This window comes from Sebastes umbrosus, chromosome 14 (assembly GCF_015220745.1).
Source record: "Sebastes umbrosus isolate fSebUmb1 chromosome 14, fSebUmb1.pri, whole genome shotgun sequence".
NCBI classification, from domain to species: Eukaryota; Metazoa; Chordata; class Actinopteri; order Perciformes; family Sebastidae; genus Sebastes; species Sebastes umbrosus.
This window is the reverse complement of record NC_051282.1, coordinates 30,518,970-30,546,236: the sequence shown is the minus strand read 5'-3', so window position 1 is coordinate 30,546,236 and position 27,267 is coordinate 30,518,970. Positions and strand designations below refer to the sequence as shown.

The window sequence follows — 27,267 nt, the reverse complement described above, 5'->3', positions numbered from 1 at the left end:
ATTTGGCGACCATTCATTCACTATCAGGGGCCAAATTTACGGCGCCCCGATATCTATACCTTTTCGTAACATATAAACCTACATCTGTGCCAGATTTGTTGCTTTTATCGCAAAATGCACAACTGTTATGAATATTTCAGCTTAGCTGCCCCCGCTAATAGCTCGTTGACGTGTTAGGAGAAATGTCTTTTCATGGCTTGTCTGAGACGCAGTGAGACAAAGTCATTTTACCCACCAGCGTCCTCCATTATCATCTCCTCCCCGACTGATACGACACGCCATTCACCAACGCTAATAGTCTACATCATGTTGGTAATGAAGTCGAGCCAGTTGTTTTATCTCTACTGTGGGAATGGCTGAGAAACCTCCAGAATGGACCTTAGGCAGATGTGGACACCACATGGAACGTCATGTTTGCTCTGGGAAGGTGTCCGAGCTGTCCCCTGTTAAAACCATTTCTATGTAGCTTTAAAAATGGATCAATTTCAAATGAAATCATTAAAATCTTTGTGCAAAAACTAGCTCAAAAATAAAAGTAAAGCTTGTGTATTTTCATTCAGTCAAGGGTAGATCGGTATTATATACATCTGCATAGAATACACCGTTAAATGCCTCCTAATAAACATCCATTCATCCCTATCCTGGACCCCACATAGACTGGAGCCATTACAAAGCACAGATTGTTAAGTGCACCAGGCAGGATAGCACTAACCTGGAGATGTACTTGAGGCAAACCCCCAGAACAGTCACATTTAGAATTATTACAGCGCTCCAAATGAAAGGTTGTATGGCAATTACCTCCATTACTTCCAGTCCAAAGGGACTCGTTGGACTGGGCTGCATGTAATGGGCCATATTTGTCTACATCAAAAGTAAACTTTAGATTGTAGATGCAACTAAACATTTCTATCGTGTTATATACAGGTAGATGTTTTGTTCTTTTTTCATCACCTCCTGCAGCTCTTTCATTAAATACACAATCAACCAGGTGAACAACCCGATATCACGCCAAAGGATAGCGAGTCAGTGTCTGTTTTTATGTTTTGCCTCACCGATGTGTGAATATTACACGTGTATGAAGGTGTGCTACCAGCAGGGGGCAGCAAAAACACTCACTTAGGTTTAGGCAACAAAACCACTTCATAAGGTTTAGGAGAAAAATCATGGTTGGCCTTAACATATGTACATAAACTAAGTACAATACCTACAGAAACAACGTTACATAAGTACGGAAAACGCATCACAAACTTTTTTTGTGTCCGTAATTAGAGGAGAGGAGAGAGGAGAGGAGAGGAGGAGAGAAGACGAGAGGAGAGGAGAGGAGAGGAGAGGAGAGGAGAAGAGACGAGACGAGAGGAGAGGTGAGGTGAGGTTAGGTGAGGTTAGGGAACAATAGAGGGATGGAGAGGAGTAAGCAAGAGAAAGGAGGAGAGGAAGAAATAAGATGAGGGTGGAAGGAACAAAAGAGGAGATGAGATGACAGGAAAGAAGAGGAGGGGAGCGGAGACAAGTGGAGAGGAGAGTAGGAGAGGAAAGGAGTGAACAAAAGAGGGGAGGAAACATGAGGGAAGGAGGAAAGTCGTGGTTGAAAGTGTTCAGCGTCACTAGCTCTGAGCGTGGCATATTTACGTGGATGTGCTTACATTGCAGTCAGTACTGACTACGCGGCGTACAAATGTTGTTATTGCACGCTTTTGCCTCGCGCATTAGCGTGTCATTTATACGCCTTTTTGTGCGACCGGCCTGAGGTGAATCATATCAGGCAATTTATGTTGAAGCCTTTGGCAGCATTAAAATGTAGATAATAGTTTTGGCTGATTTCCAAAGGACAGAAGACAAAGATATTTAAGACTAGACTATAAGAGAAGTGGTATTCTGTTTTACTAGAAATGACATTGCTCGGAAATCTTAGTTTAATGTGACCTAAATTCAATCACAATCATTTGACTTGGCTCCTATTTCCTGAGAGCTTTCCCTCCAAACCAGACATTATAATCACAACTCTCCTTTTCACTGTGGTTTTTCCTCCTACAGCTAGACATCATTATATTATATATATTATACAAGCCCTGCCTGCTTCCAACAGAGCCATAAAAACCCTCGATACCCGGAAGTATCTCAACAGCATTAATTTTAATAAACGTTGTTTGCGTTGCAGCTCATGTGCAACCTCTTAAGAATGAGCTTTGTCATCGTTATAATGTTGATGCATTATTCTTAGACCAAACTCTACAGAGTAAACAGCAGATTCTTTCCCCTCTGAAAAGCAGGTGGAGTGATCCGAACCTCTATTTAGAACACATGGAGTATAATTACAGCAACTATTTGTCAGTGCGTTTCCTCGTTCCCGGTGGAGCTGTGCTGTTAGCGGAGTGTTGAAGACGGTGTGAATAGGGGACTGGGTTTTGTATCCCTGTAATGGGATTAGATTCTGCCCTGAGTGTTTACCATGCAACACCATCATCGCCATTAAGTTGATGCAACAGAAGGCTGTTTTGTGATGGAACCGAGCCAAATCCCAAAACCCCCAAACTCACAACCGCATCAGGGGTTCAGCGGTATCAGAGTCTCAGAGGAAGTTGTGCCACGGTCTGCAGAACTAAGCAAAGTACGCTAGAAACAAGTTGGAGTCCTACCCTTTACACCCTGTATATGATTTCCTGCTATTGTGTTTAATAGCAGTATTTAACAATGTGCACTTTAGTAGTAATTTAAAATGTGGTTGCAAGCAAGCAAGACAAGCAAGTCTAGAGCTGATTTATCTCCGGTCCCATAGCGATGACTATGTGTTGTCTGCTGCTGTTCACTAAATCACAACATTATATTGAGTATATAACTTAACCCAGAGCGTAAAACCTCGCCGTAATGCCGTTAAGGTTGTCCTTTGTTGTTGCAGATGACAGAATACTGCCAAATGGTTTATAATATGTGCATGGTAAGATGTTCTCCTGCATGTACTGTGTGTGCGTGTGTGTTGCAGGTGGGTAACCTGGGCCTGCTCTTCATGCTGCTGTTTTTCATCTACGCCGCCTTAGGAGTAGAGCTATTTGGAGAACTTGGTGAGTGCTCATGACATCCAGTCGTGATGCTACGAAGGATAATGTCATACAAAACCTCTTTTTTGCTCTACATGTGCACTTCAAATATAAGCAATGTTAAACAAATTTTACAGTATAACAAAGCATTTGGTGTTTTTTAACTCATACATAGAGTATACTCTATGTATGAGTTGAAGAGCACATTGTCCACACATCATCACTGTAGGTGTCTGTCCCAGTGGGTAAATAAAACTGTGGCTTCCAGTTTTGGTGCACTTATTGTAGTAAACGTAGATACAAGCAAGAGGACTTGTGTTAACTTTATTATGAAACTCCCCTTATTTCCTCCCATCCCTTATTCCTTTTCATCAGCTCTCCCTCCTGCAGTCACACAGCCATTAGGGAATCAACCCACTCTCCAGTATTCTGATGCATAAGTGCTGTCCTAAAATATCCACATTGAAGTTACATCTCCCGAACTGTCACATTTTCTCTTGTGTGCTGCGGCTGCAGCCCGTGGCAACGCTGCTTTCCTATTGGAGCTTGGCAGGAGAAAAGGATTAGTGGCGAATGCAAGTGTGGCTTTTTCTTGAGGCCATTCCAGAGATTATCTTGGGATATAAGCTCAAAGACAAATAGTGTGTTTGGTCACATTGCCCGCTGATTCGATAACAGACTGTGTCTACACTGAGTTGGCATGTTTGGACAGTCATCCGGGCAGCTTAGCGACAGACACGGTGCATGCCTCTGCAGCTTTTGGGAGCAATGACATGTTAAAGTGTTGAGAGTTCAAATTCAATTCATGTTTTCTTTTGTTGTCCCCTTCCTCTTCCATTCTCCCTTTCTCTTCATCCTCTCACCCCCTTTCTTATCTGTGAACTTCTTCTCCCTCCATCCATCCATCCACCCATCTCACTCTCATCCTCAGTCTGCAACGAAGACTACCCATGTGAGGGAATGAGTCGTCACGCTACCTTTGAGAACTTTGGCATGGCCTTCCTTACCTTGTTTCAAGTCTCCACGGGCGACAACTGGAATGGCATCATGAAGGTACAAAGTTACTTACTTAGTATTAGTGTTTTAAAGAGGACCTATTGTGCTCATTTTCAGGTGCATACTTGTATTTCGGGTTTCTCCAAGAACATGTTTACATGCTTTAACGTTCAAAAAACGCTTTATTTTTCTCATACCGGCTTTTTACCCTCTGTCTGTGTGCCAATAGCTGATAGGCAGGTATTATGCAAATGTGTTACTCGGTGACATCACCACGTTACGGAACATTTGATTTGATTTTAGGGAAGGATCTCCATTAGTTGGTGCCATAGCAACCAGCTAATCTTCCTGGGGTCCACATTAAGCACATACAAACACATTGAAATACCATATAAAATACAAATACAAGAATAGAAACCTTAGAAATAACTCGTTACAAATAAAAGTTCTAAGAGATATGACACCTGAGATAGAATACCAAACAAAACAAACATACGAACACCACCGCAGCAAAGAAATTACAGTCTACAGGGAAAGTCAGCAGCGCGTGGCGGCTGCCTCGCTGAACTACTGCGTGTCTCACGCGTGTGACGTCCACACTGGCAGCGTTTCTGCGGCTGCTGTTAGCCCTTTCTTTCTTACACAGAGTCTTTCATAATGGCCATTTCATTTCATTATAAATGTCATTTATATTTATTTTAGACAGAAAACGGTGAAGAAGCGTGTGGTAATTTGTAAATAATAGTAATAATCCATAATTAAAACATGGTACTTTGGGCGGCTGGTTAGCTCAGTCGGTAGAGCGAGCGCCCATGTAAATGCCAAGGCTCAGTCCTAGCAGCGGTGGACCCGGGTTCGAATCCGGCCTGTGGTCCTTTCCACATGTCATTTCTCTCTCTCCCCCTTTCCAACACTCTATCCACTGTCCTATCAATAAAATGCTTAAAAATAACTTTAAAAAAAAAAAAAAAAAAAAAAAAAACATGGTACTTTATTCATTCATGGAGCCGTGCAAGTCACTGCATATTCTACAACACCGTCATGCAAATATTTCAGAATAAAAGCCTGCAATGAAGGCACTCCTGCTCTATGTCTCCCATCCATCCTATCTTCCACTCCAGTGATACTCACTGATGAAAAGGAAATGTGCTTGCTCAGCACCGGGAGCACAGATCTCCTTACTGATGGGCAGGGACTGTGCCTCATTGCACACACACACAAAACACCAATTTCCCCTGAACACACATCTACCTCCACCAGCAGCAGCAGCTATCACCGCTCCTCCTAGGGCTGCAAGGGGAATCGAGATTATGCCTGATTATTATGAGTGCGTCGTCGGGCGTGGGCCATTAAGCACACACAGGTAGTGTGGAGGATGGTTGCGGGCCATGAAGCAAACCAGCGGGCCACATATGCTACCCTAACCTCTCCGAGTAAATCTCTGTCATTTCGGCTGTCCAATTAACTACCTGGGCTGCGAGACAGGTAGAGCTACTTTGGTTTAGCGAGAGGCAGGCAGGTGAGTGGTAATTAGTGCAGTGATGATGGGGAAGAGAGGAAATAATGAGGGAGAGGAAGATGGGTAAGAAAGCAGCGGGGAGAAAAGGAACTGTAATAAGAGGGAGGATGGGAGGGGGGTTAAAAGAACTGACCGGTTATTATGATTGCTTTCCTCTAGAGGGTAAATTACAGCAAAAGTTTAAAAAGAGGGAGGTAGAGCAGCATGATTTGGAAGAAAAAAAATGTGTGCAGAAATGATGTGAAGGAGCGCATGCAGTGTGTAAACGCCACGCCAAATTAGATAGAAAACACCAGCTTCAGCTCAGAGGGGCCAACATTGTTATGTGTGGTCACAGCCCGGGTGAGAGATGTGTACTTCCTCCTGAAAACACTTGTCACTTTGGTTCTGCTCTGACTGAGCTCCGCTGAGCGCCGTGTTAACCAGAGTGGAAAACCACTAGAATAATAGAGGGAGGGAAGAAAAAAAAGCCTCCTGTTGTTTTGCATGGAGGCAAAACAATTAAGTGTATGATGATTATACAAGTTGTCATGAATACAAAGAGCCTTGTTAACAAGAGCTAGAAGCATTTCCATTACCTAAAAATGTACTTCATATTTTTAATGGGAACACCAATTTTGATTCGGCGGCGGCAGTGTTGCGGCTGAGCTCACAGCATAAGATGACATTTAGATCTTGACTTGTCTTCTCTACATTTCTGCTGCCGTCAGTAGTGGAAATAATGATTCTTTTGTATTGTTTCTTAAAGGTGCTAAATTCAATATCCAGAGCATTAATATAGCAGCAAACAACTGTTTATAATGTAAAGGTATAGAGGAGTAATGTCTACCTGAGCAGAGATTGAAGTCGCTCTCCCTCAGTGCTTTGTTTACATCGCCGGGTCAGCTGTGCGTGACTTTTTAGTGCATGTTCGTGCATGTGAGCGTACCCCACTGGCATGCTCACGGCCGCCGCTCTGCACTGCTCTCATACGGCATTGGAGGAGGGGCCCCGTTCATTCCTATGAAAGCTGCTCACTGGTGCATGAAGCCAAAATGGCTCTACCTCCGAGTGGAAAAGTACCCGGATCATCCGGCAATCTTCCGTATCCACTGGGCCCATGGAGCAAGCACGGTAGCTGAGTTACAGACGTCTCTTTCCCAATGTAAGTCTATGGGGAAAAGTATTTTTGTGTCCAATGGCATCACGTGATGGACACGGAAGTTGTAGTACCGCCGTTTGGCCACAACAGAAAAATTGTCATCAACGACCGGCGTTCTTCCTTGGGGGTTTATTTGCACCATTAGCTACAAAGAACGTATATTGCCAAGAAGTGAAGGTCAATTGTTCGTTCCATTGCAACATCAGCACCCAGCAGCAAAGCTACGCTTCCGCCATTTTGGACTGAGAACGACTACAGGACGCCAGTAAAACATCCGCCTAAAAAGTGCCGTACAAAAGTAAAACTATGTTGTTGCAGTGTTAAATGTAAACAGTGCTGCTGTATTTACTTTCGTAAGGTGATCCTGTAATTTTGTCCACTTCCTGTATTTTCACAAAGCTTTATCCTAAAAAAGGTGCATTCCGGATGACTTATCTGTTTTGTGTTTTGGACCGTCCCCTTCTTCCTCTGCTCCTAACCAACCCTGCCCTCACCTTTCTCCTCATCCTCATCCTCATCCTCTGTGACACCAGGACACATTGCGGGAGTGCCCACCGGATCACGGCACTAACGTGGAGTACGCCTGCAACCCTAGCCTTCAGTTCATCTCGCCCATGTACTTTGTCTCCTTCGTGCTCACCGCCCAGTTCGTGCTCATCAATGTGGTGGTGGCCGTGCTGATGAAGCACCTGGACGACTCCAACAAGGAGGCCCAAGAGGAGGCGGAGATGGATGCAGAAATTGAGCTGGAGCTGGCCCAGGGCACCCTCTGTTGCATGGGCGCCCCCAGCTGTGGGGGTGGGAGGGTAGAGAAAGGACTGATCGCCGCCGGACCCGGAGGCACGGCGGGGGGGAAGGACAGAGGATGTGCGAGTGGAGAGGGGAGGGGAGACAGAGTCAGGAAGATGCGACATTCAGCGGGCAGTGCGCACTCGGGAGCGTACAGCTTCCGTGACTCCAGCCGGACCCTGTACTCACCAGCACAAGTGAGTGTGTGTGAAAGAGAGCGAGGATTCTTCTGTTTGTTTCCTGACAGTGTGCATGTGAGTGGGTGGGTGGGAGTGTGTGTCTGCAAGTAGGGATGTCTGGAGCTGATCTGCTGGATCAGGACTATCAAGGCTCTTTTATGAAGGATCAGTTTCAGCCATACAAAAATCAGATCCTCATTGATTTGGAGTATATGCCAGATGTTAGCCAGCTGTAGCTCAGCTGTAACGCTTCACTGTGGTCCTTTAAAACAGTGGGACCATTGCATAGTGTAGTGCATTGTAAGCAAGTGACATTAACAGTGGCCGGCAGTTTCTGCTAAAGTGACAGTCGGTGCCAGCAAGGTATTGAAGGTGCTTTGGGCTAAAACATTTATCAAATACGTTAAAGCCGTGCGACTGTTTTAGCTTCATTTTCCACATGCAGGATGCCTTTATTTTGTTTGCAATTGGGATAAAGAGAAGTTGCCTTAATACTATCACAGCCTTCCTGCATTGTCCCCTCTAGCCCCATTTCCACCGCAGGAACTTGCCCCCAGAACTAGGAACCTTTCGAGCAACTCATTGCATTTTGACCGCAGGGATCAGGGTCTAAATTAAGTTCCGGGGTCTTTTTACCTCCCAAAAAGGCCCTGGTCGGGGGGTAGTACTTTCTGAAAGTACCGGAACTTTTAGTTCCTTGAAAAGTCCCGGTAGCTCCCCTGGTAGAATGGGCGCCCCATGTACCAAGGCACAGTCCTTACCGAGCGTGCCCAGGGTTTGAATCTGACCCGTGGCCCTTTGCAGCATGTCATCCCCCTTTCAAAACAATCTCTGTCAATTAAATGCAAAAAGCTCCAAAAAACAATCTTAAAAAAAACAAACCATTAACGGAACATTACACAAAACCAAAACACTATAGAAGAATATGGACTATAAAGTAGAAAATTATAGAAAATGTGACCTTAATGTCGGCCCAGTGTGCACTTTGCAGCTGTATTATTTAGATAAATCTGTATTTTGATCAGACGCAGTATCAGCAGATGATGGTTAATAAACAATTTAGATCAGTATCTGGGGCAGAAAACCGTAACGGAGACATCCCTACTTTTGATTATTCTGTTCTGTTTCTCTGGCTGCCTGTCAGTTTGCTTCTTCTTTGCGCAGTATCAATGCGTTATTAGTTCATGCAGAGAAAATTACACATCTGATTCACAAAACTGGAAGAATACAAAAGAGGTAAACAATATGGCAGTAATTTCTGCATAGCGTTTGAATGGCGCTGACAGAGAAGAGAGTCATGGCTCCGTTTCTTATTGTGAAACTGAGTGACGGCACCGTTGCGTGATTACACTCAGTCATTTTACCAATCTCTCTCTTTGTGTAATTTGTTTGTTCATTTTTACACATTTTTGTGAGAAGGAAGGGAGGGCATGGAAGGTTACACATTTACACAAAGAGAGGGAATAAAAAGGAAAAGGCAGATAAAAGGAGACGCACTAAAAGCTGCAACGTTGTGCAATTATATCAATTAATATGAATGTGAAAACATCGGGCTGGAATTAAAGGCATTTTCAGAAATTAAACCAAACTACTTAAGTGATATTAGGCAGATGAAAGTCAAGTATAGGCTGTATACTTCCATTCTACTCTATCAAAGTTTTGTGTTTCACTGTAGTCGGCTAATCGCTTTCTCAATTACGCTTTTATCATTTAGTGCTCGCATTGAGACTGTGTGAGTTAGCAGACGCTAGTGCACAGGTTACATACTTGAAACGATCATTTCACGTCTGTGAATGAGAGTCCGTCGTTTCTATTATGAAATCGCTAATGATAGTCTGAGATATACCCGCGCAGAAACACACGTAAAGATGACTCATCTGCTGCCGTGGAGAGACTCACCTTCAGTAGGGCTAAAGTTGGCTGCTCGGAGTCATTTTTAGCTCAGCATGACAAAGGAACTTAATGCGGAGCAGAGAGAACACACTGGCAGCATCCTCCCCCTCTCTCTCTCTCTCTCTCTCTATCGCTCTATCTCCCTCTCTCTCTGTCTCTCAAGTGATGCAATAAGGGATCTGGCAGACCGATGCAATTTATTCAGACCACAGGTCCTGGGGTTGGAGTGTGTGTGTGTGTTTGTGTGTGTGTGTGTGTGCAACTAAAAAAGGCTCAAACTTGCTTTACATTTTTTATGAATCTCCACATATTGTCATAACATTAGTAGCTGAAAAACTAATATTTTCCCCTCGGGACACTATATTTAGAAGCAGACATATTGGTTTTATGAAATCAAATTGCTTTTTAGTCGCCTCGTAAAATTGATGCTCAAAGAGCGCTGATATATCAGACGAGTCTCTGTGATACATGGAGGCTTCAAGAGCTCGAGAAAGATCGCAGCTACAACTAGTATATTCTGTAACGTGCCGCACTGAAAAAGTCATTTTTGACTCCTTCTATGGTGAAACGCTGGTAATATATTGCACGGGGACTAGAGGCGACACCGTAGGACGTCGACACACACACACAGAAAGAGTAAGGGAATAAGAGAGGAGAGATAATAGCTGAGCCGGTGACAGTCAGATAGACGCAGTAATTAATTTCAGCTCTCTCCTCCTCTCTCTCAACTTCCATTCCCTGAAGACGGGCCCTATTGTTGTCCACTAATACAGTTATTAATGGAGGCCAGCACATACAGTAGGCCAGCGCAGTCAATCAAACATTATCTTTTCTATCAAGCTCTCCACCTACACAGAATCTTGGGACTGTCTGTGTGAGTGTTGTTTTTTATACATACATGTATTAAAAGAGCTGGATATGGCAGAGTCAGCCTGACTGCCGGGGTTGTCTTCATGCCAGAATGTTTCACTGCAACACGGTTTCATAAACCAGCGTGATTTAGCTATATTTATAACGCTGGGAGAGTACAGTAACCTCTTGAATTCGTAGCCCCCTCATTTTTCAAAACATGAGCCGCGAGTGATTGCGATATAACAGCTTTGAGTCAGAACTGTGTGTTTGCATAAGGTATCTAAGTATAGTCCCGATAAGCTGCGTCGTAGAAAAATGTGTTGTTGAAAAATAGGCTTGTGTGGGGATTGAAGAGGAGTGACCTTGTTTCACAGTTATCTTTTGGGATGCATCTGCTGATGTAATACAGTTATTCTGGCTTGTTATGAATGCGCTCCATGCAGGCACAATGCGTCTAATTCATTGTGAAATGCGGTGCCCTGCCAAGAAACACAGGAATCTTTTTTTTTTTTAAAGTAGTTTCCCTTTCTTTTCTGTCAGTAGTTGCCTTTTTTTCTTGCCAGATTGGTTTCTGGGAAAAACCAATCTGGCAGACGAGATTCAAGCAAGGAAGGATCATTTAAGTCGCAGAAAAAAAAGCCCCGACTGATTCAGTCTAAATTGCTTTAAACCTAATAATACCCAGAGCACAAAGCAGATGCTTAAATCTTAAATTGTTTCAACAAGGTATTGAACAGCCTAATTGAGGTGATATATCATCAGCAGCGCTCTCAGTTGCTCAAGGCTTTGATAGTAAAATGATGTGTTACTTGGCTAATGAGGGTGTGGAGTCGTATTATCCGGGAGCTTTTTTCCAAAAGCGAACAGTGTTTAGCCCTAAAGGCCAACGCAGCATGAGACGGGGATTCGTTCTGGTTTATCTGTGCATGATCTCCGACACTGAGAACGTGTTTGAGATCTTTTTAACTTTTGTGGAGGAATTTTAGAAATCTACATGTGTGTGTGTGTGTGGGTGAATATGTACACGTGTGACTGTGTGTGAGTACATTAAAGTGTAAAAGCATACCTGCGTGTGCTCACTAACTTATAACCCTTACGATGGTGTATGCATTTCCCTGCGTGTTCTTTGTCCTCGCATGTCCGCATGTGCACATGTCTGCACCTGCGTGCAATACTGGTCTGCCGGCCTGCGTCCCGTGTGTGTGTGTCCGTGTGTGTGTGTGTATGTCTGCGTGCGTGTGTATGTGTTCCAGGAGAGCCAATGGCTGGACAGCGTGTCTCTTCTGATCAAGGACACGTTGGAGGGGGAGATGCTGATGATCGACAACCTCTCTGGTTCTGTCTTCCACCACTATTCCTCTCCTACACCAATCTGCAGAGATTGCAAGAGCCACCCACAAGAGGTACCACCATGAATACACACATATACACACACACACACACACACACACGCACACACACACACTCATACACACACACACTCACACTCTCTACCCACTGAGCTTCACTGGATCAACCTGGAGGCCCATATTTATCAAACATGTCAGAATCACTCCTATTAGTCACACAGAATATTCCACTAGTATTAAAAAATACTCCCACTTCAGAATATGAAACCTATTTATAAAGAAACCACCAGTGTTGCCATTTTAGAAACCATGTTGCTAGACTTTTATGACCCTTTAGCAATGCTGCCTAGCAACAGATCTAGTGACAATTCACAGCCGATTAGACTGTTATCAGGCCATTAAATAGGCGTTATCAGTCGCTATAAGCACCATAGATGTGGGTCAGTAGGGGCCTACTGCTGGAGGTCGGATGGGACGGGTTGACATCCAGCAGACTGGGGTTCACATCCTGTGTGAAACCAACTACATATAGTTGTCTCTGTGGTTACAAGCCTTTCCCTTTCATTTTTTAAATGTAGTTATTTTAAGCCAAAACACAATGTTTTTCCCTAAACTTAAGAAGTTTTGTTGCCTAAACCTAAAGAAGTTGTACTTTTGTTGCCTAAACCTAAAGAACTTGTATTTTTGTCGCCTTAACCTAAAGAAGTTGTAGTTTTGTTGCCTAAACCTAAAGAAGCCTTTTTGTTTGTGTTCAAAATGTAACATTTCATTCAGTTTTACGTGTTAGAACGTGTTGCTTTCACAACACCGTAGGCCCCTACTGACCCACATCTATGGTGCTTATAGCGACCGACAACGCCCATTTAATGGCCTTCCACTTCCCTTTGAAGAGTCACAGGTGAATCTGCAGTCCTCGCTCGCTGTTGCTACGTCTCTTTGGCTTTGACAGCTGCGTTCAGTGAGAAAGAGAGAGAGCAGATCGTTCAGTCGACCACACAGAAGCCAGACCGAAATCTAAACTGATTGCAGAGTATCCTTAGTGTTTTAGTAAATGCAGTGTTCAGTCAGGACATCTTACCAGCGGCTACATTATTCAGTCTTAGAAGTCTTGTTTCATTATCATGTTTAGTGGTGGGGAAGAACCAGGTCAGCTTTGAAGCTCTGAAATGCATTAATGTAGCCTCAGACGTGAGGGACCCCAAATCAGTTTCTTGTTATCAAATAGATGTAAATCTTTCAGATTTTTGTGGACACAGATTTGTATCATGGAGCAATTACAAAAAAAAGTTACATTTACAAATTTGATTTATAAAAATGCTTTTACTGCTTTGCATGAAAGTCTGACCAAATAGGGATCATTCATTCTGAGAAGAAGTTTGGCTTCGTTAGGCCTGATTGGTTGCTCTGAGAGGCTCTGTAAACATGGAAATAAATTCATACTGGATGCAAGCACCAAATAGTTGAGAAGGTAGAAACATAACATGGAAAGACACCTACCTTCCTTAGCAAACATATGCATCCAAAAATATACAGATATAGTATAGACACACACATGCACGCACGTAGGGGTTTCATTAAACAGTGCTGCTCGCATCAAACTGTTACAAGAACTTGCCATACCAAACTATTACTTTGCAAAACCAGTGAATAGTAAAACCTTGAATACACACACTCACACACACAAGACACACACATTCATGCACACACACATACACACAACCATGATGACTACTGTACGTGCATGCAGATCTGCCGCAGACACACACACATGAACATGCATTTGCACGTGCTTCCACGGACACACACACACAGGGCTTCATTCATCACACAGAGCAGTGTGAATGGGGAGAGTTGGTGCTTTATAAAGCGTGACAACTACTGTGCGTGCTATGATGTTACAGTATGACAGCGAATTTCAGCCCTTAATTAAACGCCAGATGATTTCCATATGTGCAGAAGTGTGAATTAATGAGGCCCGTTGCATGCATATATACGCACATGCAACCATTACTGATATGCATGCACCCACGCACGCACGCCACCAACACTCCCCCTTTTACTTGTGCTTGTATTTTGGGGGTATTTTGTACGCAGGAGATCCTGCATCACACTGTCCTGTGCCAGTGTTGTCCATCACAATGACAAAGTGCAGCGGGTCAGCTCAGAAGAAGCAATAACTGGGCTCTACACCTCCTCACCTGTCAGTCCTGCTTTCTGCCTGTCTGCAGATGCTGTCAAACCATCAATCTCTGCTCCCTCTTTTACATGCTTCCTCTTCCCATCAGCCCCTCCGCTGCTCCTCTGGGCTACCCCTCTTTCTGATTTACTGTATCTGATCCTGTACTGCTCTCCTTCAATTCCCCATCTTCTTTAACCATCACACTTGCATATTGTGTGTGTGTGTGTGTGTGAGAGAGTTTGCGTGGGTGTGTGCCATTTCCAGACAGATGAGTCTTTCACTACTGTGAGTTATGTACAATAGCGTTGTGTTTTCAGGGGACAGGAAGGCACAACGGGACACCTGGGTGCAGTGTGTGTTTGTGTGTGTGTGTGTGTGTGTGTGACAGTGGAAATATTCATCAAGTAGCTGCCTAATAAGGACTACAGTTGAGTCTGCAGGGAACAGTTCAGTGGAGCAGTGAAGGCCTCTGCCATTTATTCAGTTACTAGCATAAACAGGCACTTCGCTCAAGCATCAACATCATTTCTCTTCCACTGCTTTTGGAAGGGCGCCATCTTGAAAGGTGGCATCAGAGAGACGTGGAAGCTACTTTGAAAGTAAAGTTCTGAAAACAGGCCGAGGGCTAAACAACGTCTTCAGCGGGTCCTGTGGTCAGGCAAAAATATATCCCATGATGATACTGAAGGATGCATGGTGCATGGTAATACGTAAGAGATAATGTACAGCGAGCCGGTCGTTGCTGTGAGAGGAAACCCCGACACGGAGCGGAGGGGTGGACCCTGACGCCAAGGATGGTGTACAAATGATACGCCAAAAGCAACAAAGGCGTGCATTATCGTGTCATTCATTCGCCTTTCCGTGCAAACGGTCTGCAAGAAACAGTATAATTCTGCAACTTATTTCTCCGCTCAGACGCGATACTCGATTCTGATTGGTCAATCACGACGTTCTGCGGTCTGTTATTTCTTTGTAGCAGAACGTTGCTATGGCCGCAGCTCTGATGTTGGACTCTGGCGGACCGTTTTTGTGTAAAATTATTGATTTCTTAAGTAAGTAGCCGTGTAATAAGCGGGATAACGTACAGCTAGCGGGTCATTGATGTCAAAGAAGCCCCTTCAGGGCGATGCAGCACCCCGACGCGGAGCTGTGTTTTTTGCAGCCCGTTAGCACGAAAAGGCGTATGAATAACACGATAATGCGCAAGGTATTTAGCGCGCAATAAGAACACCTTTCTTGCATTTTGCGTATCATTTGTACGCCATGTAGTCTGTACTGACTGCAATGTAAATGCAGCCACGTAAATATGCTACGCTCAGAGCTGGTGACGGAGAACAAAAAGTGAGAAAGACTACTTATGGCGGGTTGGAAGGACGAAGTCCAGCGAACACTCTTAACCAGGAGGCCGGTGTTCGAGTCCCGTGTTTTTTTGTTTTTTAAGTCATGTTAGTCACGTGTTTGTCAGTGACGTTTGCGATGTGTTTTCCGTACTTATGTTACATTGTTTCCGTACATATTTTACGACCTTATTTTAAGCCCAACCATGACGTTTCTCCTAAACCAAACTGCGGACATTACTGTACTTTTGTTGCGAAAATGCGTCCCGATGACACGCGGAATGTCCTTGTAATGTTGTGCTATTCATACGCCTTCCTGTGAGACTGGGCTGTAATCTGTAGATGATGTGTATTGTGCATTTCATAGGAAATCAAAATTAGTAAATTGATGCAACTATGACACAAACATACCATAAATGTGTAGGATTTCAACATGTGTTTGGTGACTAGTGGTAGTATGGAACAGCCTGTGGTAGTCAGCTAACAGGAGGAGCAGGAGGTGTGCTTGTCTTTGCTCCTGTGTGTTGTGGGTAATGATCACCTGACTGGCTGGTGCGCTTTTCTCCTATGCTTAACATACGCTTCCCATGTCCACACTAGCATGAGTCCTGCGATGTGGCCGTGAGATATCAGTCATGCTTACTTTCTCGCTCAGTCTTCTGCTCTCATCGCCTCCCCGCCGCACTGAATAAAGTATTGCTTTACCTCTTTTGCTCTCAGGCTGCGATGGACACTTTTGGAAGCAACTGTGTAGCAACTCCTCCTGTAGCCATTGTGCCTTTTCTCATTGTCCCCGGAGGCACAGCCAAGAATACAGGAAGGGAAAGGCTGTATAGTTTCCATTACCTGCTGATAAATGTACCAACTGATGACTCCCAGGGACCTTTATGGAGCTATTTACAACCCAACTCTGAGACACAGAGCACATTAGCAGATACTGTCACATAAGGAGGGCCGATATACGGAGATAAAACAGAAAGAAAGTTCTCCTTTAAATTAACAAGTTGCATCGCCGACCGTGCTTCTGCTTTGCCTCATCTCACCTCGCCTCTCTCTCCCTCCTTTGGGCAACGGTAATTTACTGCTGCATATCGGCCGTGAATCTTCCTCTATGAACCTCTTTGTCTTTCTCATACAGGTATGTGTTAATCTATCGCTAACAGGCCTCACTCCATTGGATTTCACTGGGCCCTTTTTAAGTACCTTTTTTAATGCTTCTCTCTGGCTATTATTTTATCGCTCCGTCTCTTTAAAAGAAACACTGCTCGAGCGTGTCTTTTATATATAGCGACCCCAGAACCCTGAAATTCAACTCCAGCTCACTGTTTGTTTTGAAATTGTGCACAACCAAGCGCTGCAAAGAGGGAAAGGTAGAGAGAGAGAAGAGCGTCAGCCGAGAAGCTCCAGCTCTCGGGAGGCTCATCCGGCGATAATTTCAAACCAATTCAATAGCCATTATGGGCCGAGGTACCTGATGAAACAAACTTAGCCGGAGCTAATGTCGGAACAAATGAGACGGAGGGAGAGGTACTAACAGTTGGTGTAATTGTTGTCGCTTCCTGATTATTCTGTGTTTGGTAATGTTGACTTTAGAATTGCTGACAAGGACTATGAGACACCATTACCATACACACAGCAACAACATGTTCATTGACGGTTGAAAACAGTTGGCTGCAGGAGCAGGATTATGAGGTTCTGGTGCAGCTACACCATCTTACACCTCCTGATGTAAGAAAAAACAAAAAGCATCTCTTCACTCTCTCTTAAGGATGTCACGAGAACCGGGATTTCACTACCAAGTTGATGCCAAAATTCTGAAAACGTGATGGTACTCATTTCTACACAGTATCGAATCAGGTATCGTGGAATTTCACTGGTGTTGGTATCGACTACTACATTTCTGGTATCGTGACGTCCCTACTCTCGCTGACATACATGAAGATACTGCAGGTGCACACCCAAAAACACACATACATACATCACCCGCTGTGTACGCACTGCTTGGATATCGGCCGCTCGCCTCTCATTCAGCGCCTCTCTCTCTCTCTCTCTCTCTTCACGTGTTTCTGGGGCTCTGGGAAATATTTGTTCAATGAATGATGACAAAGCAATTGTTGTTCTTGAAATCTCTCACCCTGCTCTCTTTACAGACAGGTGCCACGGCTTTTTGGCCACTTTGACTTGTCAACATCTGGTGAAGCATATCGAAACTTGGCGGAGGTTTTACCTATCTTGTCTGCGTAGCTAGAGATACTGTATAAACACTGGGTATCATGAGAGACGGCGTTGTAGCTGATCCTTTAGAAATGTGATATCTATGTACACAAAGATGTAAGATACTGAGGTCAGTCATGGTTGTTGTGAACCCTAGAATAAATCATGCATTATATTTAGCACTGAGGAGACAATACTCTGTTAATCTCAGGAAGTCTAAAACGTTTGCTGTTCCTATTCCCTCCTGCTTTAAGACATGAATAACGGAGGTGCGTTTTTCGCAGCAGATCAGGTTGGCAGAGATCGAGCAGGCGTCGCTGAAGTCGGAGCAACTGTCGGACAAGTCCTCGTCCCCCGCCCTGCCAGATGACCTCAGCCTGGACGAACACACCGCCTACCAGCTGCTGGCACAAGAGAGCAAGGTGGGTGTGAGCCGAGTGAGGCGGGAAGCGGGGAGATAAGGATCTACACTTCTGAAAAAAAGGAAAAAGGCAGCTCTTTAAAGCCTTGAAAAATAAGGTTGTCAGGGTAGATCTGGCATCATTTCTTTCAGGGATACTCAGGATTTGCATGGCAGTATGCCTGCTCTGCTTTGGCAATCCTAGACTCCTTTTAGGGGTGCTCAAGCACACCTACATTTCATCTCGGCACCCCTAAAAGATAATTATCAACCCCTCTGTTACCCACGGGATTATCGGAGACCCCGGTGGGCATTCTTTAAGAGGCTCTTTAAAGGACCAATGTGTAACTTTTAGGGGAATTTATTAGCAGAAATGGAATATAATATTTATAAGTATGTTTTTATTAGTGTATAATCACCTGAAAATAAGAATCGTTGTGTTTTCGTTAGCTTAGAATGAGACGTTTATATCTACATATCTCCATGTTTCTACAGTAGCTCAGAACGGACAAACCAAACTCTGTATACTTTTCCTGCTTGAGCCGGAGTCGATAACGTTACACGCTCCCGTCGTTGACAACTCACTTCCCTCATACACACTACACACTGGCTCTGCTCCAGACGACTCTAGAGAGGGACATTCACGTTTTCACATCGAGATCTGACTCCTGTTACTCTGAGCTGAGACTCCGTTTGTAGCAGATGCATTCACTTTCAGTTTGTAGCGTCCATCGTACGACTATCTATCTATCTACTGACTATTGATAACACATCGCTGATACGCCAAAATGAACTAAATGGGTTTTATTTCTATAAAAAAAAAAGCAAAACGCCAATGGGGGCGGTGGGTACGTAATGTAATCGGTGTGTGCCCGACCACCGTGTAACACCGGTAACACCGACTGCCACGGCAAGCCTACTATCAACCATGTCATGTTTGTCGGGCTAAATTTTGGCGAGGGAAAACTAGCGTGGTGTTTTTCAAAGGGGTCCTCAAGACATAAAAACATTTCCACCGTAACTTGATGCAGAAAAGGCAGAAATTGGTGAAAAACATTCACCAGAATGCAGGAAATTATTTTTTTTGATGCTCAAAATTTCCTGAGGGAGGATCCCAAGACTCCCTCGCTTTATGTGTTCACCCCGACGTTGACATTAAACCTACGCTCTTGACTGTACACATGTCACATTCTCATTAGAGAAGCATTCTGATCCCAAAATCGCCCCTGCTGCTCTAACAATGCAAAGCCGTCTTCACACAGATTATACCGGTAACGAAAGTTGGATCGGAGCTTTGATCAGTGGTAATAATAATGTGCAATTTACAAAAGATGTATGATACCAATCGCACCGTAAATTCACACTATTTTGTCCAGTGTACGGGCACTTTGTTCCACTCCCCCCAAGAGGACGAGCACAAACAACGGCAGCGGCTCACTGATGGTTTCTAATATTCATTCCAGGAAGCAGAAAAACAAACGAGCATTATAAACTAATTCCACGGCTACGCTGTAGACTCTCTGGTGAATTACAGGTCTAAACCTTAGGTCCCCTTTATCTCTTTCTCTCTGTGTATCAGAGGTAACTATCTTGTCTTTGAAGAATCCACAGACTCCTCTCATGAATAAAACTAGGCGCTCCCTCGCTGCTATCCTGGATGGCTCTCACGCCTCCCTCTGCTGCACCCCCGCTCTCCCTCCCTCCCTCCCTCTGCTGACTTTATCTTTCATGCTTCTCCTTTCTCGGCGTTACCCCCTCTGGTAATTGCACACCTTCTCTGCACCTCCCTCTAGCCTCCTCTATCTCCATCCCTTATCATCCGTCCTTCCCAGATATCCTCCACTGTAATGGGGTAATGCTCCTTGGTTCTGGATAGCCAGATAAGCCTAGCATGGCTGTGAACCAGCGCTCATTAGAGAGAGACGGAGACACAGAAGGTGAGGACGGATCTAAGGTTAGGGATTTCATTTGTCAAACACTGTTTGGTAAATAAAAATGTGTGTGTGTGTGTGTGTGTGTGTGTGTGTGTGTCTGTGTGTGTGTGTGTGTGTGTGTGTGTGTGCGTGCGTGCGTGCGTGCGTGCGTGCGTGCGTGCGTGCGTGCGTGCGTGCGTGTGTGTGGCATTAAGCATGTGTGCCAAGGTTGTTTGAGGTTTGTATAGGTGTGGGTGGCTGTCTGTTTGAAATGGGGCTGTTCAAGGACTGAATGACTCAGAGATACAATACACTAGCGGAAGCACAATATCGTACCCACACACACACACACACACGTGTGTGCACGAACACGCACGAATGATTGTGCGGTCCCTACATGATGGTAATTAAAACGTACGAGGTAGGAGCTTACAAAGCTGAACTCCTGCCTTAATCTACCTCCCGCTTCCCGCTTCCAGCTGTTGCAGCCGTCTCACACACACACACACACACACACACACACACACACACACACTGACACATTTATAACCAAACATTTATTGTTACAATACATAAACATTAACATGACAATAACAGGCTCTTCGGTGCTCATAATCAGTCCTCACCTCTTCACTGGCACTTAAATGAAAAGCCCGCGGGATGATGTGAATCAGAGGCCGTGTTTGATATCTGCAGGATGCCTGAGGAGACGCTTCCTTTCCTTCCTGTACTCATTTTCTATCAGCTCGGTCCAGGAATTGTCACTTTACTAAATATAATGCTAATCCTAAACTTAAATTGTCCCTTTGCAGAAGAAGAATGGGCTAATTTTAAACTATGTTAATGATTAGAAGCTTTTTTTTTCCCAAGCACATAATTTATCCCTGTTTTTATTTTGACCTGTCCCCGCCTGTCAAATTCATCTTCTTCTTTTTAAATTAAACTTGGGAGAAATCCACACATTAATCTATCCCGGTGATTTACAGGGGAGGTGCAGCAGTGACTCCCACAGCTCGGAGGAGGCCGGTGGAGGTGGAGGGAGTCAGACGGTGGTGCAGAGCCAGGTGCAAGGGGGGTCGGGCCAGCCGTGCCGGGCCCTCGACGCCGCCATCGAGGTGGAGGCCGCCATGCAGGAGATGGAGATGCAAACACACCAAGCACATATGTGCTCACCTCACTGTAGCCCTGGTGAGTAACACCACATATTCACTGTACCACCGAGCTGATTCTCAAAGGAATGCATTCATAATTAATAGATTCAAATATGTCTTTGTAGCAGCAGACAAGTTAAATTCTGATTTCTTTTCTTGCTGCTGACAGTAGCACATGAAAGACACAATATGGACAAGAAATAATTTTTTTTAAACAAGAGCAGCAACTTTCCAAAATGAATATGTAAGAATACATAATTTTATTCACAAAAAGAGGATTTAATGAGAGACTTTCTACTGTATAAGTCCCAGACATGTACCTCTCGACAATGAGGAAGAGAGCATGCAAGGAGCACTTGAACCTCTGCAAGAAATTGTCGGAAATGATTTGGATCACATCTGTGTAAATCCACAGCTGGCGTGAGATATTACCATAATTATGCCTCCGCGCCGGCGACAGCCATTAAGTTATTCGGGTTGTCTGTCCATCCGTCTGTTCAATTCTTGTAAACGCGATTTCTCAGGAACGCCTCGAGGAAATTTCTTCAAATTTGGCAGAAACGAATGATCAGAATTTGATGGTCAAAGGTCACTGTGACCTCACAAAACATGTTATCGGTCATAACTCAAGAATTCATGTGCTAATTATGACACTTTCACACAAATGTCTGAAAATCATGAAGTGATGACAGTTTGCACAGACATGAACGTAAACTGCAACTTGACCGGTGGTCGGCATTAAACCTTGAGGTGGTAATTCAGTTGTTTTCTTTTTTAATTCAGTTGATCTCAATTTTTCTACATATTAGGGCTGCACGATTATGGCCAAAATGATAATCCCAATTATTTTGATCAACATTGAGATCACGATTATTCATTGATTTTAGCAACAACATATTTTTATTGCACTTTCACATTAAAATAAACTCTGTTTTCACTTCTATGCTGTCCTACATCCCTGTTAATGTACAAATTAGGGCTGATCAATGTTGGAAAAAACTGATATTACAATGTTTTTTTCTGCTATATATATATTGAAATATGAAAAAATACAGGAATATTCACCCTACCCCCTTTGATAGCTACATTTTAAAGTTAAATGCTTCAATCTGGTGCACTTTGAGAGCAACATGATCAACAATAAGAGCTATATAATCAATGTTATGCTCTTAATTTAATCATAAACACATTGGTTGTATAGATAATATTTATACAACTAATGTTAGTTTAGTTTGATTTGATATGAAGCAGTTTTCTATGAGCAGAACGTCGTTTTAAACGTTGTTTTAAACGTCAGTATCGCAGACGATCATGTTCATTTAATTGTAGGAAGCCAAAAGTGTGATCGTGATTAATATTTGATTAATTGTGCAGCCTTACTATACATTAAAACATCAACGTATACCTAACATCTGTCAGTTTAACTGAAACAGATGATGCTCTATAATCACCGCCCTGCAAAGCAACAACCGGCCCCACAAGAACAAAGCCTTTTGGTGTCTTTTCACAAGTTGAAAAGTGGAGACGATACATAAATTGGCACCAGGATAGAAATGGAAAGAGTTTATTCCTTCCTCAAGGTGGTGTTTCCAGCAGCAGCAACAAGAAGGAAAGAAACAAAGGAGGAGGAGGAGGAGGAGGAGGAGGAGGAGGAGGAGGAGGAGGAGGAGGAGGAGGAGGAGCCAGTGGCATTTCTCCTCTCTTCCATCTGCCTGCAGAGTTCTTCCACCCTGCAGGAGCAGCCATCCCAGCACCCCCCCGCAGCAGGAGCCTACGGTTGTCCAGGGGCCTTCGGCTGACCTCCCCAGACTCCTGGGCTTCGCTCCGCTCCCCAGGAGCCCACAGCAAGATGCTCTGTTCACAGGTAGGGGGAGGGGACGAAGATAGTGGACGAAGATAGTTGTGAAGTTTTATTGAGGTTTCATTTTTGTGCTTATTATCTGGATGACAAACGGCCTGAAGATGATGATATTATTATTATTAAAACTGGGTTGTAATCAACATTTAAGATGCAATAAAATATATAGAATATATATAAAGATGTTCCTTTCTCAATGAAATCAAGAGTTGGATTCATGTCTCCCTTCCTTCTGTCCTCAGTACCCGTCCCGCAGTGACTCGTCCCTCGCTACAGGCAGCTCTGAGGGCAGCCTCCAGACCACCCTGGAGGAGGGACTGAGCTTCAGCGTCTCTCCACCACAGAACCTGGAGTTGCCCTTGCCGGCAGCTCCCTTACCGCTCGTGTGCCCGCTCCCGCTGCCCGAAGACGGCACCGCCATCTCCTCCCCGGTCCAGACCCTGAGACCGAGGCCGTGCCCCTCCTCGGCCCTCACCCTCCAGGCCACCCGGGGCCACCAGCGGAGCCAAAGCAGCGGCCGAGGTAGCACCAGCCCGGGCTACACCCGCGACGACTCCATCGATCCTTCGGACGAGGACCTGGGCATCGGCATCGGATCGTCGATCGGCGGCTGCGGCTCCAGCCAAGCGGGCAACAGCGAACACTTATCGGAGACGCTGAGCAGCTTGTCGCTGACATCGCTGCTGTCGCCCAGCTCCCTGGTGTACCCGGGAGGGCTGGTGAAGAAGTGCAACAGCACAGGCAGCCTGGAACAAGGGGGGATGCTGCTGTCGTCGCGGGGCAGGGAGGGCCGACGGGAGATTCTGGGCTTGGAGCTCATGGACCCCCAAGGCTTCTTGGCCAACCCCTGGACGGGGGTATTAGTAGATACAAGAAGAGGAGAAGGGGAAATGGGCGACGGCGAGCAAGGGTTCAAAGGGAAGAGCTCGAGCCAAACAACAGTAGGGCCTTGTCGGAAAAACAGATGAAACCTGCTGTTCGCTCTTCCTTTGTCTCTCCATTCCTTGGATCTAAACCCATAGCTGTCCCTCTCACTCTCTCTGCTTCCATCAGTGAGAGAGAGGCCTGATGACACACGATGTCCCGTATTCCAAAACCAAACCCTCATCTTGCCCCCTCAACCCCTTTCTATACATTTGTGACAAGCATATGTCCTATTTTGTGCTACCTACGGGAGTGGTCTTGGTTGAGGAAGTATCCTGCACATTTAAGGCCCAAGGGGCCGAAGATGGATCCTTACACCCTCTTCGGGGCGGTAGCTGTAGGGGAGGACACGCTCACATTGGAAGACCAGGATGCCCGTTCATATCAGGGAGTCGACAGGAGCAGAGACAACAGAGCTTAAACTCACTAGAAAGAGTCTTGCGGTTGCTCTACTCCTTTTCCCCGTGTCGGCTTGGGTTCACTGAGGTTGAAAATGCAAAAATAGAAACTGAAATCGCGATCCATGCCAACAGAGACCGTTTTGATTGGTTTACGTCTCGGATGGCAGTGCAGCAAGTAAGTGGGAGGAGGCTCGGGAAATATGTTTAGGAAGGAAGGAAGGAAGGAAGGCTGGGAAAAGGAGAAGGCAGGTCATTTGTTTGGCCCGGGGAAAGCAGAAAGCGGATCTAATGTCCATCTGTTCTGGCAGACGGAAACAACAGGTCCTACTCACTCTGGCGCTGGACCTTCTGCTGAGTTCAGAGTAAAAACGCAAGGTGGAGGAGAGTTCAAGAGTGTGTGTGTGTGCTCGTAGTGTGTGTGTGTGTGCCTCAGGTATCCAAGGCATGAATTCCTATCGTTCTCATCACTTCACCATACCTCTGTAGAGACGGGAGGTGTTGACTGATGGAAGCTCCGTGCCTGGGTCAACTCAGTCTTTGAGTGGCAGCGGAAAAAATGAAAAGAAATTGAGGACTTGCGGAGGTATAACCGTGCATGGACTGACTCGTGAAATTGGTTCTTTTCTATCTCTCACAAACATGAGGAAACGAAAGAGAGGTTCGGATGGAGCTTCATCAGAAGAAACAATAACGTGTGCGCCAAAAAAAAAAAAGAAATGCTTCACAGCTACTTAATAAAGTGAGACCTCAAGCACACTCCACTTCCTCTCACCACGCTTAAGGATTTAGCGACGAATGGACGCGAGAGTTGCGCGGGACCTCGACTGCATGATGGAATTGCATTTAACCAAGATTTTTTTTTTTTTTTTGTATCTATATACAGAAGTGTATCAAGATGTCAATGTTGGGTGATAACCATGTGATTTCTATTCCACTATTTTTGTAGAAAAAGAGAATAGGCACGTGCAAGTGTTGCCGTTACTTTGTCCCCTGTTTCATTTGAACCCCGTATGACTTGTTGTCTAGGACTTTTTTGTCTGCCAGTGGCTTCCAGTTTTATAACATTTTTTAAGGTGTGGGAAAACAACGAAGCAAAAAATTTCAAAACTCTGTGTGCACTGAAGTGATTTGTTCCCTCCAGCACATTTTCTCTTTGGGAACACCGGTTTCCTCGTGGATCTCTTTTTTTTTTCTTCAAATATGGGCGAGATGAGAACAGCCATATTCACTCAGCACACGAGGATCATTCCTGGCTGCACACAGGGAACTTTGTTTTCTTTTTTTAGCCTCCTATGCTAACCATGAATAGCATAAACCATCTCTACGAAAGCTTTAATTTGACACCACAATAACATATCGATTACGGACACATTTCGTGTTCCTTAAGCATGGTTCTAGGATTGCAATACAGTATGCTTTTTTTTTTTTTCTTGAACTGACACCATGATGCACTCATCTTCTCTCCACACACATGTTGTAGCAACCCTTTCACACACACACGGTGAACAAATGTTTTAATGCAAAGCTTATTTCGGCTTCTGTCGCTCCATCCAAAAAAAGGAGACGCTCATCTTTAAGCCTGATTTCCAGAGGTAGACTGTTGTATCCTCAGTGTTTTCATCATTACCTTGTTTCATTTCTCAAAAAGAATGAGGTGATGTGAGAGGGTTTGACCTTTTTTTTATCATGCAAAATCACTTTGATGACTATGTTTTATCACATGGTGTTGGGTATTAATGAGTGATAGTGTGTGGGAGTGAGTGTGTGTGTGTGTGAGTGTGTGTGTTTATGACTTCAGGTGAAGTGATTTGCCTTGTCCTGAAGTGTCCTGTTTTTGTCAGCGAGGAGATTAAGGGTTGAAGAGGGGAAAACGCGAAGCAAACCAAGGGCTGTTTTAGCTTCAAAGATATGTCCTCCGATCTTTCTGAGACAAATCCTTGTGTCAGTGAACATGGCATCAAAGGTTAAAGCCTGACTACGCAGCAATAAATGTTCTATGTGTATGCCCTGAGTAAATGATGTCAATGTGATTTTTATCTCCTCAGAACGCGACGGTATTCCTTTACTGTCTGTTGATTTTTTTGTGCTTCTACTCGTCTGAACTTTACAACCAATCAGATAGCACCTCTGCCCTCTCGGAGGCCAATCAGTAAAGAGAGAGACGGGCCGCGATTGGACGACATGAACAAATGAGGTTGTTGAACTCAGGTCGGGGGGTAAAAACCACTGGTGAAATTTTAAAGCTAGCTGTGAAGGTGTGCTCAGACTGAGCGCCGAGCGGATTTTTCACTTCGCTTTATTCGCACAAATTTTGGACTGCTGTAGTGTTTGTACGCCGCAAACAGCCACAGTCCAGATGTTAGCTGTAACTACCTAGCATTAGCAATGCACCGACTGTGTGTGTGAGCAGCAGTGTGCCTTTGTACAGTATCTGTGTGCTACACGATCTGTTCTTTTCCTCCAGACTGTATGTCCAATAGCTCGGGATAAGCACACTTGTTTGTTTGTTTTGCTAGAGTTTCAACTTGTGCGGACGCGTTTTTGCTTCAATTCACGCCCCCCCCGAGCAAACCTTTCGTCCGACTCTACACTGAATTCGTATGCAATCACGCCGCCTCTAAAATTCTCTCCGCCTTCAGTCTGAACACACCTTAAGAGTGTACAATTCACATTTGTACATATCTTTGTATTTTGATCTGCATGTGTGCATTGCTGCCAGTGACCATGATTATATCGTTAGTATGCATTTCATAAAGTTGTACAAAGTTAAAGGGAACGCCCCGCTGTTTTTTGACTGCTGCTATGAAACCACTGAAAAAGAATAATAATAATAATAATAGTCAGAGCCACAAAGAACTTTCTTCTTTGTTCACATGATAGTGAAAATAATTTTTAAAAATTACATTTTTGGGGTTCAGTCTTCATCTTTATACCTGTTATTTAAATTAAAGGTGTTAAATATGGGATTGGGAGCATTTCTGTTTCCTCTCAACCACTCGCAACATGGCGATGGCGAGCTACAGACTCACAGGTAACGGTGCTAGTAGCGCTAACAATGCTTATCTGATGAGAAACCGGAGGGTGGGTGCTACGCTTCTGCAACAGCTGCTTCGCTGATGCTCTGGATATCCAATTTA

General features: G+C 44.5%; 1 protein-coding gene across 10 annotated transcripts in view; it reads left to right on the top strand.

The window, feature by feature from the left end:
- cacna1ia (calcium voltage-gated channel subunit alpha1 Ia) overlaps positions 1 to 26,901 on the top strand; it is a 218,964-nt gene extending 192,063 nt beyond the window's left edge. For 3 of the 10 annotated variants that reach the window (XM_037791658.1, XM_037791657.1, XM_037791659.1), the window contains 8 exons: positions 2,981 to 3,059; positions 3,967 to 4,088; positions 7,225 to 7,677; positions 11,658 to 11,807; positions 17,768 to 17,905; positions 20,783 to 20,984; positions 22,528 to 22,811; positions 23,048 to 23,773. In XM_037791658.1, coding sequence (XP_037647586.1) covers positions 2,981 to 3,059; positions 3,967 to 4,088; positions 7,225 to 7,677; positions 11,658 to 11,807; positions 17,768 to 17,905; positions 20,783 to 20,984; positions 22,528 to 22,811; positions 23,048 to 23,773 — 2,154 coding nt within the window. Of the gene's footprint in view, positions 1 to 2,980; positions 3,060 to 3,966; positions 4,089 to 7,224; positions 7,678 to 11,657; positions 11,808 to 17,767; positions 17,906 to 20,782; positions 20,985 to 22,527; positions 22,812 to 23,047 lie in introns of all 10 variants that reach the window. The other 7 variants (XM_037791662.1, XM_037791664.1, XM_037791663.1 and 4 more) reach the window with 7 other exon arrangements.
- The last annotated feature ends 366 nt before the right edge of the window (positions 26,902 to 27,267 follow it).